Genomic DNA, 13739 nt, shown 5'->3' on the forward strand with positions numbered 1-13739 from the left:
CAAAGCACACAGAAATGTCGTTTACCTTCCCGCCACAGTGGTACCTATTTATCTACTTGCACTGGCATGCTTTCGAACTGTTAAATTGGCAGGAGCTGAGACAGAGTAACGGGAGCTCATCCTATTGTGGGGATTCGAACCACCGACCTTCCGATTGGCAAGCCCAAGAGGCTCAGTGGTTTAGACCACAGCGCCACCCGCATCCCCTAATACATAATACATAAATACATAACTAAGAAAAGGTACAGCAATACAATTATTCCTTTCTTCTCTCTTTTAACAATGTGTGTTTGCTTTACAAAACAACAATTTAAACTGACACCGACTCTGCAAGTTAGAGTTCTGCTACACCACAGATAACAAAATTCATCCAGTGGGCGAGACGAGCACTAGGATTGCTGCCTGACTATGGATCCTTTGGCTTGCTAGATCATGCTGCCTCCTCTTCATTCAGAAAGTAATTCCAGGTAATTTTATCATCCACTTTAATTTCCTTCTTACCAATGGCTGATTAAATTACAAATGCGTCACGTCACAAGGCCTCTGTTTTCTTGCGACAAGACACGTTTCCCCGGCAGCTGACCACTTCCAGGGACACAAGCCTTATTTCTGTACAGTCAAACCTCAGGTCCTGTTTTGGCTCCCAAACGCCGAAAACCTAGAAGTAAACGCTCCGGTTTTCAAATGTTTTTCGGAAGCTGAACGTCCGACACCGCTTCCGCCGAGTGCAGGAAGCCATGCTTCGGTTGCTGAACATTTCAGAAACTGAACAGGCTTCCGTAACTGATTACATTCGACAACCGAGGTTTGAGTGTATAGCAAATGCATTATTTGAGGTGCAAGAGTGAATTGTACCTTCAGTTTGACTTTGTGGGTGGGGAGCAGGCCTCAACTCCCTGAAGCTTGGGAAATGTTAGATTAGGACAACTGTGGGGGGAAGATGATGAGCGTTCAGCTTTAAAACACTTCTTTCTAAGTGATCTATGGAGTACAATAATTTAGAAAATTTAAGTGCTGTTGGCACCTTGAATCTATGATTCAGCACAGGACACTAGTATTTTACTTAATTGGAGAGGATCAAGACAGAATTTATTACTGCTGAGTCAGAGGCTATTATGCGCTACAATAAACCGTAAAGCAGAATAAACCTAATTCCTAAACCCAGCAGGAGCAACGGATTTGCTCCGGCCGCGCACCTGCCTTGGCATGAGCTGCCTGCCACTCATGCCCGTCCTGGTAAATGGCAGTGACACCGCTCCTGGCAGGAGCCTGGGTGCCCCCTGAGCCACTCGTGCCGCGAGAACCAGGCTGACAACAATAGTTTTAGAAAAAGGACAAGGCCAATTGCAGCCAGCAGGACATTGGCTGCTCAAGGCAAGAGCAGCTGACGGGGTGCCACTAGGAAGCCAGGCGCCCAGAAGTGGCATCACTTCTGCTTAGCAGGGTAGGGCAGGAGTTGGGCGGGTGTAGAGGCAGGAGCACCAGATTGCCCACACTAGTGTGCCTTTGCTGCCAGGTCTCACTGCCACTCTGCTTTGCTCTATCCCATTGCAATGCCCCACGGATATCAGGAGCTGGACTGAAGAGGAATGGTGGGGGCTGCCCCACTTCTCCTGAACCAAAAACAGGAGGACAGTATAGATCACAGCAGATGGTGACAGCGGCCACGAAATTAAAAGACGCCTGCTTCTTGGGAGGAAAGCAATGGCAAACCTGTTGTTGTTGTTGTTTAGTCGTTCAGTCGTGTCCGACTCTTCGTGACCCCCTGGACCAGAGCACGCCAGGCACTCCTGTCTTCCACTGCCACCCGCAGTTTGGTCAGATTCATGTTTGTAGCTTCGAGAACACTGTCTAACCATCTCGTCCTCTGTCGTCCCCTTCTCCTTGTGCCCTCCATCTTTCCCAACATCAGGGTCTTTTCCAGTGAGTCTTCTCTTCTCATGAGGTGGCCAAAGTATTGGAGCCTCAGCTTCACGATCTGTCCTTCCAGTGAGCACTCAGGGCTGATTTCCTTAAGAATGGATGCGTTTGACCTTCTTGCAGTCCATGGGACTCTCAAGAGTCTCCTCCAGCACCATAATTCAAAAGCGTCAATTCTTCGGCGATCAGCCTTCTTTATGGTCCAGCTCTCACTTCCATACATCACTACTGGGAAAACCATAGCTTTTACTATACGGACCTTTGTTGGCAAGGTGATGTCTCTACTTTTTAGAATGCTATCTAGGTTTGCCATTGCTTTCCTCCCTAGAAGCAGGCGTCTCTTAATTTCGTGGCTGCTGTCACCATCAAACCTATGGCATATGTTAAACATATAAACATATAAACATATAAACATATGGCAAACCTAGACAGCATCTTAAAAAGCAGAGACATCACCTTGCCGACAAAGGTCCGTCTAGTTAAAGCCATGGTTTTCCCGGTAGTGATGTATGGAAGTGAGAGCTGGACCATAAAGAAGGCTGATTGCCAAAGAATTGATGCTTTTGAATTCTGGTGCTGGAGGAGACTCTGGAGAGTCCCATGGACTGCAAGAAGATCAAATGCATCCATTCTGAAGGAAATCAGCCCTGAGTGCTCACTGGAAGGACAAATCCTGAAGCTGAGGCTCCAAGACTTTGGCCACCTCATGAGAAGAGAAGACTCCCTGGAAAAGACCCTGATGTTGGGAAAGATGGAGGGCACAAGGAGAAGGAGACAACAGAGGACGAGATGGTTGGATACAGTTCTCGAAGCTACCAGCATGAGGGAGGCAGTGGAAGACAGGAATGCCTGGCGTGCTCTGGTCCAGGGGGTCATGAAGAGTCGGACACGACTAAACAACTCAACAACAAATAGATTTAGAGCAGTGGTTTGCAGAAGGGCCTAGTTCAGAGGCTGCAGAGGGCAGAAGCTGGGAAATACTGAAAGAGGAACAGCAAGAAAGAGAAGCACCAGGGGAAAGGCAGCCGACAGATTCAGTGTCCTTGGAAAGCATTCCTGACCCCCCCAAACCAGACGGGCATTGAGGGTATTAGAACAGAGAGCTCAGAGGCAGAAAGCTCAGATTAATCAATGCAGGAGGGATAAGGGGGACGTAGGGGGGTGGGACTTTGCTTGGAGCAACACCATGATTAGGAAGGCTGCATTCCTTCATTGTTCTCTGTAAATCATTGAATAAATTGCTTGGTAAGAAGTTTTATCGCTTCTCTGATTCTGGGCTGCCACCGTGGGAGGGATCTGATTCCCCAGCCTGAGAAAGGGCCGCTCTTTTTCATTAAGAGTCCTGCTGGCTACAGTTATTTCAGAAAAAGAAGTAAGCAGGACCAGAATCAAACCCAGAAGTGTGGCCGAGCCCTTGGTCTTAAGGAGTCCCAGGATGCTGGTGCTGCAGCCGCCTCGGGGGAAAGCAAGAGTTGCCACCTGGCTAAACAAACAAACAAGCAAACAAAACACAAACCAGTCTTTCCTCCTTCTGGACCTTTAAGAGTGTGGGGTTGTTTTTTTAAGTGTTTGGTTAAAGAATAAAATAATAATTTCCAGGATGCCTAGACCTAGGTTTGGGACAAGGACTCTTTGGTGAGAGAGACCCAGCAGAGATTTAAAATCACAAAACAGGTAGCGTGGAATAACAAAACACAAGTGTGGAAATACAGTCTGTTAGACCCTTAAAATATCCCCTTTCCAATGTTTCCTGTTATTTCCCTTAGCATTGAAAGAGCACATTTGGCAAGTTAAAAACTTAATTTACTTACAAAGGTCAGATTCATGTGTTTTTCCATGCAGCAGCAAGAAAACACAGGTAGCAAAACTTAGCTTACAAAAATTGGTTAAATGTTCATAAATTATTGGTCTAGAAACACAAAAATGACTTGTAAGCCATGCAAACAGTCTGAGCCTGGAGCAACCAGGTTCGGAACTTTTCCACACATGGAGTTCACATGGTAGACAGAATGATTTTAATTTTTTTGTATAGAAACACAGAAATGGCTTTGCTAAAGCATGCGGCCATCTAGGCTGATTGCTCCTTGATTACCTGGTGGAAAAGAGAATGAACAAAGAGCTTTGCTAACTCTTGTCCCAAGGCAAGGGGGCGTGACCTGGATCAGTCTGGGATGACTGCTTACTCTGTGGTCTTAACCCCTTCATGCATTAAGTGGAGTTAAGCATATGAGGCTCAATTATCCCACAAACAGTTTTGCCAAAATCATTAAGTTAAGGGAATTTCCCGGCACAGAGTCCAGCATTATCATTTGCTAATTCTTGTGAGCGAAACTGCTGTCAATGGGGAAGCTATGTGAGTTGATTCAGAAGTTGGCATCCTAACCTTAGAAATAACCTCACAGGACAGAGAATCCAGTAGAACACTTCAATCTCCCAGGACATTCAATACAGGATCTCAAAGCAGCTGTCTTATTACAAAAGAATTTCAGAAATAGACGTGAAAGAGAACTTGCTGAATTACAACTTATTACTAAACTGAAAACTATGGCGAGACCTGGTCTGAATAGAGATATTGGATTCTTGTCTCATTACATATGGTAAAACCATTTTTGGTCATCTGCACACTATCCCTTGCTTTCTCCTGTAGGACTAATTGCAGTCGTTAACAGTCGTCAATAGGTTTACCATTGCCATTGAGTCAATCACCCATCTCCTACTACCCTTCTGAGAAAAACCCCTCCCCACCCTCCCACTATATAGAAGGGTCTGGCGACTTCTGTTTCAGCGTATCTGAAGAAGTGTGCATGCACACGAAAGCTTAGACCCAGAACAAACTTAGTTGGTCTCTAAGGTGCTACTGGACAATTTTTTAGTTTCGGCTTAGAAATAGTGGAATGCTATTTCCTGGTACTTAATACCTGTCTGTTTGTATTTACCCACTTCCACTACTGCAGATTTCTTTCTTTTGCTTTCCCGGGTGGTTTCACATTGCTTTGAAACAGTATGACAAAATAGTTCCCCTTTAATGGAATCAGAGGCTTTTTTCTTCCGGTGATCTCATTAAAACCACAAAACAAGCCAGCAGAGGGTGTGAGAGCCATAATTAACAGCTGGAAGGTCAATGGCAATCTAGTTACACATAATCACTTTTTTGTTTTCTGCGTCTTCCATAAGCAAATTACCCTTTGAAAAAGACAAATATTTTTATTGCCTTTGAACCTAATTCATATAGATTATTCATTGGATCTCATTTCAGCTTCAGTACTTCTGCTGCCTGACTTTGGGGCAACATAGATTTTTAAATATAGAAGACCTTCAAACGAATGGTGAAGCAACAGGAAGGAAACAAAAGTAGTATTTCTGGACTGTTTCATTATTTCTCTAGTTTATTGGGAGCTTCAAACTCTGATGGCCAATGTGAGCTAGCAGAACAGACAAGCAGAGATTGAGGCAGTAGATGCGTATCAGAGTCCCACACACCATTTACTCATCTGATTAAACACATTTCCTTTATTGTCTTCCGTGAAGCCTCCTGGTCTTTATTTCCTTTTTTATTTCTTCAATATATTTATATTCTGTTTCTCTATATAAAATATTAAAAGCTCTGTGTGTGTGTGTGTGTGTGTGTGTAAACTCCAACAAGATTTATGCTTTGTACTTAATTTGCCAAAGCAACCTGATTTAACAAAACAAGGGTAAAAGTTATTTTGAAAAACATTGTCACCATTATTTATTAAATTTATATACCACCCTTCATCTGAAGAGCTCAGGGCAGTTCACAAAACATGCTGTGTCCTGTGACCATTCACAGGGCTGAAATCTGCCTGGGAAGAAGCTGCAGGACACCCGGAGGTTAAGGAATAGGAAAAATACAGTGAGATAAACAGATGAAATCTATTTCTGCTCATGCCAGGGAAATCACATTAATTTCTTTTTGGCCATAGATCATGGGCATAGCCAGGATTTTTGTAAGGGGAGGCAGGCTTTTGTTGGGGGGTGGGGTGGGAGGAGAAACTTGATTTTTATTGATTTAGGGGGGAGCTGCTGCCCCCCCTGTCGCCCCTTGGCTATGCCCATGCCATAGATGGAACAGAACAGCAGTTCAAATCTCTTGTATTCATATCTGATGTGACCTGATCATTGGTGCAGCTGTGGAGGCCACAACACCCGCTTTCCCTTATGACGGGAATGTTCCAGGGTTGGTGAATTCTGGTCCATAGCATTTAAAGAAATTGCAATAATCACACGAGGACAAAATGAAATGTCACCACAACTGGCCCTTCTCTCCATTTTCAAAGGAAACAACGTTGATGTATTATTTAAAGATCTTCTGATTTTTTTAAAATAGTAACTGCTCAATTAACCATTGTACAGAAGAGGAAAACTTTTAGAAGGCTTGGACCTCTGAATATGGCATTAACACATTTGGGTTATGGCCATTTCTAGAAATATATGTCATCCTCGAGTTCTGCCGGGCGCTGCTAAACCTGACACTTTTCACTCGGCATGGCAGGGCCGGCACCCAGGCGACTGCCTCAGGCAGCACAATCTACAGGGGCAGCAGATCTGGCCTCCGTCACCAGGGCGGGTGCTGCTCTACAGTGGAACTTTACTGCACATGCCAACCAGCACCACTTGCAACAACTTTCAGCAGCTCCCCTTGAAATATGGAACTCTGGCTCTGTCTATGATCTAGCTCATGGGCAGGCAAACTAAGGCCTGGGGGCCGGATCCGGCCCAATTGCCGTCTAAATCCAGCCCATGGACGGTCCAGGAATCTGCATGTTTTTACATGAGTAGAATGTGTGCTTTTATTTAAAATGCATCTCTGGGTTATTTGTGGGGATAGGAATTCATTCATTATTTTCCCCCCCCAATATAGTCTGCCCCCCCCACAAGGTCTGAGGGACAGTGGACCGGCCCAAGGCTGAAAGAGTTTGCTGACCCCTGATCTCTCTTCCCTACTGATGTGTTTTGATGTTTTTTACCTGTATGACAGATGCCTGTTTTCTCCTTTTTGTATTTTATTTCTTTCTTGCAATTTTATTGGTGCAGGATTAGAATCTTACTGTCCTCTCGAGATTACGATCAATATGCTCCACACTTTGTCAAATGCATGTTTATTAAGTTGCTTTCACTGCACCGCGGTTTCACTTAATGTTCTCCAAACCCTTGGAGTCGTAGTAGCGATTGACTCCGGACACCCGCTTGTCTCTCTCCAGCAGGTACCACTGATAGGTGTTCCGGGCGATTCTCTTCTCCTTGCCCCCGTTGGTGTATCTGTGGATGTAGGTGGTGCTCACGCCAGGGATGACCAGGCACACGTACATGAGGCCCAAGCCAGGCAAGATCTCGTACCACATCCCGACGGCTGCGAGGCTCTTTCTCTCCCCAACCACACGACCTCGCTCTCAAAGCAGAGTTCGCCTCTTTTCTCTTTGGATTTTCTTGCTGCTCTGAAAATCCAGTAAAAAAATAATAAAAATGATTCTATTTTTTTTAAAGAAGAATCTTGAACTGGAGGGGTTGTGATTGTATAATGTATTTGTGTTTTGTTCTTAAAGGAAATCTGCCTAATTTCACGATCCATCTCAGGATGGGGGTGTCAGCAGACTTAATTGTAGCTCTGCCGTTCGTCTCACATATTATCTCTGTAACCATTACATCAATGTTTTTATTATTATCTTTATCGCTTGTCCAGTGGTCCAAGTGTAGAGAATATATAATGCAGCCCATTGTTCTTTTCTAAATACTACTCCAGGGGGACAGGCTAAAGATGAGACAGTGTCTTATCGAAACTCTGGAATGCGGCCTATTGTTGTGAGAGACTGCTGGGATCGTAAAACACAAGAGTGCAGATCATCTAAGTGAGCCAAACCACATGCTACTGCAACGGAAATCTCCCTTTGCCCCCTTCCCCACAATCCCTCCCCTTTCATTCACATACATGCATCCTTCCCCAGCTTTCATACAGACAGCAGCACATGCATACACACGCAACACTATTCCAGTTCGAATAACACACAGGCAACAACGACAGCACCCCTCTCATGTACACACAACCCACAAGCTGATGTTCCTGTTCCTTCCTTCTGGCTCCTTCCACTGCTGCAGCCCTGCTCATCCTGGAAATTCACCTGTATCTTTTGTGTAACAGACTCCATTCTGGTAGATTAAATTTGTTTATCAAACCTAGGGTTGTCATATTTCAAACAGTGAAAATCCGGACAGAAAAGTTGTTGAGCGTTTTGGGGCAAAATTGTTCAGTTGTGTGTGGTTTTTTTACTTTTGCCCAAAGTTTCTGAGCACACAAAAAGAGTTCTAAAGGAAAGTTGCCAAAAACGACACTGCTGACATGTGTTGCCATACATCTGGATTTTCCTGGACATTTTAGCTATTTCCACCTGGACACTGCTTCTGACAATTTATGCTATAATAAATTTGCCAGGGATTATGCGTTTCAGAACTATCGTCTAACAGATTGATTGATTTGTCCATTTAATAGTAACAGAAAGATATGCAACTTCAACAATACTGTAGGACACTAAAGCAAATTATAAATTCGTAAATTAAAAACATTTTACACAGACTCTACCTTGGCTGTGGTGAATGCCAGTCATAAGGTCTGAAACCAGTCAGACTTTTTTCTGTTTGTGCTTGTCTGTCTATAACACAAAGGGAAATATATTACAAAACAGATCATTCTTTAGACACAAACTGGAGTCTTTCAAAGGTCTTAGCCAAAATGGCCAACACCTCTTTATAAAAGTTTCCTTGGGAAAGGTCTTCAACTTTTCTGTATTGACACTCAACAAAGAACAGCCCACACTCAAATAAATTGATTCATTCAACGGCAGTCAGTCCAACAAGCAACCTTCATTTGCCCCTGGACATAACCAGATCTTCACTCTGCTCAAAGTGCTCAAGGATCACTCAGTTGTGTTCATTGTAATTTGGAGGGAAAGTGCTGTAAGAATGGCCATTTTAATAGCAAGGAATAGTTCAGCTGCATATGTCACACAGTGACAGGTGTATTTCTTTGGTATATATATTTTTTTGCCCACAACTCGTACCAAGGAACAGATTCATCCTGTAAATTTTTAGAAACCAACAAATATTGTGATTTTTAAATGGATATTGTCGTTTGTGAGTTTGGACCAATGACACCAAATACCAGGTGAATTCCTGTCATGTTTTGGTCCTCCATCTTGATCCAAAATGGCATCTAGCATGCAAGCTGATGAAACGACAGTGGCACCTCAGGTTAAGAACTTAACTCATTCCAGAGGTCCGTTCTTAACCTGAAACTGTTCTTAACCTGAAGCACCACTTTAGCTAATGAGGCCTCCCGCTGCTGCCGCGCAATTTCTGTTCTCATCCTGAAGCAAAGTTCTTGACCTGAGGTACTATTTCTGGGTTAGCGGAGTCTGTAACCTGAAGCGTCTGTAACCCGAGGTACCACTGTACCCCCCCCCCAATCGATATCCAGGTTTTCCTGCTGCTCAGGTTGTACATTATTTTCGGTTGGGCTGTTCTCATGCTGTGCCTGGACATTTCCCTTTCCTTTTGAGGCAGGCACATTGGGTGCTGCTTGCAGGACGTCTGATGAAGCAGTTTGTTTTCAGTGTCTGTCTGGGGCTCACTAGCTGTCTTCTGCTTTTTGAAGCAGTTGCAGATGCCCGCAGCTAATCAAAACCAGCTGTGCTTCTTTGCTTTCTCTCTCTAAACAACCCTTGTGCCTTTATTTCAATCTTCAACCAACCAAGAAAAGAATTTTTTGCTGCCCATTTCCTGAGAACCTTGTGAGCAATTTTATTTTTTCTCCTGCAGGTTACTTTGGGTTTCCGTTTTTGCCCAGCGATTCCACCCATCCCCTCAAGAAGCAAGGCCAGCTCCAGTGGTGTCCCCAATCTCCTCACCTGATCACTGAAAGGCATCACAAGAGCCATGCTGATATTATCAGAGTATTTCTAGGGTGATGGAAGACACGTCATGCTCCATCTGGGGTAAGTTGTCCACCTTTGGTCCCCCCCCCCTGCACTCAGCTCCCACCTGTGGCTCCTAGAAGCTGCCAGCATGTGACTGCGGTGACACCCTGGGAAACAGCTTTGACTGGCCTGCTAAGCCAGGTGAGGGTAGTTGATGGGTCTCAATCCCTGGCTCTGGCAGATTGAGCGGCCAAGAACAACAGTGGGTTCAACAGTCCATAACGTGGTTTCTGCACGTACTGTAGGGGGAGGCGAGGGACAGGCGGGGCTGATCCGCCTGGGAAGGGAGCCAACGTAGGAGAAGGAAAACTCTGATCCTAAGCCGCCTCGGCTGCCTGGTGGGATACCTTTGGAGAAGAAAAGGTTGAGGAAACCCAACACCAATCTGGAGCGGAGTCCCTCAGACAGTTGGGTGGTGCCTTGAAGGCTTCCATCTGGCAACTCCTGCAGCCAAGCTGGTGCCAAACATCTTGCTCTGCTTTCCTTTGGACCCCATCAGGGAGGCCGGGGGGGGGGGGGAAGAGATTTTGTGGTCTGGGCAGCCCAGGACCCCCAGACACCCTGCCCAGGCCTGGGCATCAGGGAGGCCACTTGGGTGCAGCCAGGGCAGAGGTTTGACTTCACCCCCCACCATTTACAGGCGTCCTCAATCTTGTAACATTTCTGCAAGCAGAATCATTAGATCAGAACCACCAAGGGCCATCGGAGCCGCCGGCCGGCCCAGTTCGGCTCTCTTCCAGAAAAGGGAAGGGTCCTTGAGCTGGGCAGCCCCTCCCAAAGCCAGTTCGGCCGGGGGGCTGGATGGGTCTGTGGGCATCGAGGGTGAAGGAGGTGAAATAACTATACAGTGGTACCTCGGGGTACAGACACTTCAAGTTGCAGATGCTTCAGGTCACAGACTCCGCTAACCCAGAAATAGGGTTGAGGATGCGAATAGAAATCGCACGGCGGCAGTGGGAGGCCCCATTAGCTAAAGTGGTGCTTCAGGTTAAGAACAGTTTCAGGTTAAGAACAGACCTCTGGAACGAATTAAGGACTTAACCCGAGGTACCATTGTAGTAGACCAGTGGCATGAATCCCATTGAGATTCATCTTCCCCTTGATATAGACACATTTACAGTGGTACCTCGGGTTACAGATGCTTCAGGTTACAGACTCCGCTAACCCAGAAATATTACCTCGGGTTCAGAACTTTGCTTCAGGATGGGAACAGAAATTGTGCTCCGGCGGCGTGGCAGCAGCAGGAGGCCCCATTAGCTAAAGTGGTGCTTCAGGTTAAGCACAGTTTCAGGTTAAGAACGGACCTCCGGAGCGAATGAAGTTCTTAACCCGAGGTGCCACTCTCTGAAAGCGCCCCAAGTTGCCCCAGTTGGTACCTAGCAGCCCAGTCGGGAGTCCGGAAGCGGCGGGAGGAGCATCGCGGGCGCCGAGGAGGCTCCGGGCGGCTCCGGGCGGCGGTCCTTTCCCTGCCGGGCCGCCCCCTCCCTCTCTCTCTCTCTCTCTCTCCGCCCCTTCCCGGGCGGGGCGTCGGGCGGCGCGCGGCTTTAGCTGGCGCGGAAGAGGCGCCTCGCCCACTCGGCCTGAGCTCGGCTGGCGGCACCGCGAGCCCCGACCCGGAGCAGCCCCGCAGCAGCCAGCGCACACGTGGCAGACCCGCCACCGCCCCGCCGCCATGGGCAGAGGGGTGAGCCAGCGAGGAGGAGAAGGGGGTCCCGCCGCCGCCGGCTCTCCGGGGAACGGGGAGGGAGCCGGGGCCGGGGCGCGCCTGGGCGAGGCGGGCGGCTCTTTCTGGGGGGCGGCGAGGCGGGCAGGGCGCTGGGCATCCGCGCCGAGGGGCAGCGGCTCCGGGGGACGCGCCAGGCGGAGCGGGGCGCCCGAGGGAGGCTTCGCTCCGGGGCCGAACCGGAGGTCGGACTGGGAGAGCAGAGGGGCGCGGGCGTCGCTTTTTCAAGCGGAAAAACGAAAAACGGACCCCCCGCCTGGGGCGAAATTAGCACGAAAAGAGGCTTCTCGTTATGGTCCCCAAATAGGAAGATTTCAGAATTCTGCTGCCTCGTTTTTCGTTCTTGGATACCTTTTTCGTGGGTTTTTAGAAGCGAGGATCATCAGTGATCCAAGTAAGCAGAGCGAGTTTGGTGTCCCTGGTCTGTCACCCCAATAGCCCCCCACCTTGGCAGCCCTACCTGGGGCTCCGCTCTCCTGTTTTGGCAGCTTAGCCCGGCTTGGGGCTCTTTCCCTGGGAATATTCCTCCGGGGAGCCCGGCCGTGTTTGGACCCGGGAGGCTGCTCCTCCTCCGTCCTCCCCTCCGCCCCGTTTCCCGGCCTTTGGCTTTCTCTCTTCTGGGCTGGCAAGTGCCGAGGTCCGGAGCAGCAGCGGAAGGGGAGTTTCAGTGGGAAGCCCAACTGCAGAGGCAGGAGCCAGGCTGTTGAATCTGCAGCTCACCTGCTGCTCTTAAAGAGAAGGAAGAGAAGAAAGGCCCCTTCTTGCCCTCCTGGGCTGGCTGCCTGGAGGGAGAAGGGAGCCATTTTCTTCGCAAGTGCAGAGTTACAAAATGGGTTATCAGCGCTTCAGGTGAAGAGGACTGATAGGCGGGCTGGGCAGACATGATGTTATCTTTCTGTTTTCCCGTAGTAGCTTGGACGCGCCTCTCTCTGCACCAGCTTAGGCGAGATTCGAGAAAGGGAAGGGAAGTCCCGGCATGAATTTAAAAATGGCCCAGGGCTCCAGCTGGCTGAGTTTTTAAATATTGGGCAACCACTTTGGGGCAGGAGGTCCGTCATGTGAGAGGCTGGCGACAGGACAGAAAGTGGAAGTGGCCCCCGGTCCCTCCAGCTTGTGGCTTCGGGCGGCGCTGGAAATCATTTTGACCTGCCCAGGACTGCAGTGCTTTCCTGTTAATATCTATGAAAAACTTTCCAAAGTCTGGGAGGTTTTCCTTTTTAGAGGCCGTACCTAGAAAAACAGCTAGAAATGGAAGAGCGGGGTGATGAGCCCTGGTCTATTTGGGCCTGAAAGTCTCCGGTTTGATTATGCGTGTATTATATAAAAAGCTTATTCTGCCTTTTCTCCAAGGATTTAAGTTCTACCCTTGCCACCCTTGGCCTGCAAGGCAGGTTAGGAAGAAAGGTGGGATTTGCCCCACGTCCCGCAATGAGCCTTAATGGCTGAATAAGGGGCTTGAACCCAAGGCCTAATGTGACAGCGCCCCGTCTCAAGTTGAAATACCTTTCATGTGCTCAGTTTGAAAGCATAGTGGTTTTCCTTAACTGTACTTCTGTAGAGGCCTCAGGGTCCAAGTTTTGCAGGAGGGTTAATTAAGAAGGCTAATTAAGCGGGCGGGACAAGTAGAAACAGGAGAGGCCGTTGCCTAATTGTGGAAACATCTGAGTGACAAGATCCTACCGCTTGATGCAGTGGGGCAGTAAAGTTTGCATTGCTCTTGGTAGTCTGTACCATTAGCCCATCGAGTGTAGTATTTCGCTGCCTTTGGGTAGTTTTCCTTTAGTGCCCCAGACAGCCATGCCATTCATTGAGCTGAACTCCTCCCTAGTAACTTCCCTTTTCTTGCTGGATGTAAAGGACGATCACATCACTTGGCTTCGCACTGGCCTTTTTTTTCTCAGACAGGGAATATTTTGGGTTGCTTTTCATAGAAATGTAGAGTTGGAAAAGGTCCTGAGGGTCATCTTTTGCACGCCCCCCCCCCTTGCAATGCAGGAATCCTATAACTGCAATTTATAGCCTGTTTGCTTGAGGCTTCAGCCTTCTTGCCCTTTCCAGTACAACCCTGAACATGTTTAACTCCAGAAGCAAACCTTACAGAGTTCATT

At 47.7% G+C, this 13739-nt stretch overlaps 2 protein-coding genes and 1 long non-coding RNA gene across 4 annotated transcripts in view; 2 read left to right on the forward strand and 1 right to left on the reverse strand.

Annotated features, from left to right (window-relative positions):
- The first annotated feature begins 210 nt into the window (after positions 1-210).
- LOC310668000 lies at positions 211-5536 on the forward strand. The gene is made up of 2 exons (XR_014506527.1): positions 211-467; positions 5177-5536. It is a non-coding gene; the product is annotated as an uncharacterized lncRNA (long non-coding RNA).
- Positions 5537-7024: 1488 nt separating this feature from the next.
- On the reverse strand, positions 7025-7328 carry LOC310667879 (NADH dehydrogenase [ubiquinone] 1 alpha subcomplex subunit 1-like). Its single transcript, XM_083420917.1, has one exon. It carries the CDS (start codon positions 7281-7283, stop codon positions 7071-7073), a length of 213 nt encoding a protein of 70 aa, XP_083277043.1. The 5' UTR covers positions 7284-7328; the 3' UTR covers positions 7025-7070.
- Positions 7329-11411: 4083 nt separating this feature from the next.
- ATP1A1 (ATPase Na+/K+ transporting subunit alpha 1) overlaps positions 11412-13739 on the forward strand; it is a 29902-nt gene continuing 27574 nt past the window's right edge. Inside the window, exon 1 of one of the 2 annotated variants that reach the window (XM_083419605.1) lies at positions 11412-11592. In XM_083419605.1, the coding sequence (XP_083275731.1) occupies positions 11581-11592 (12 nt within the window). In that variant the 5' untranslated portion in view covers positions 11412-11580. Of the gene's footprint in view, positions 11593-12076; positions 12481-13739 lie in introns of those variants that run through there. The other variant, XM_083419606.1, reaches the window with a different exon arrangement.

The sequence above is a fragment of the Podarcis tiliguerta genome (assembly GCF_965153285.1).
Source record: "Podarcis tiliguerta genome assembly, chromosome: 17".
Classification (NCBI taxonomy): domain Eukaryota; kingdom Metazoa; phylum Chordata; class Lepidosauria; order Squamata; family Lacertidae; genus Podarcis; species Podarcis tiliguerta.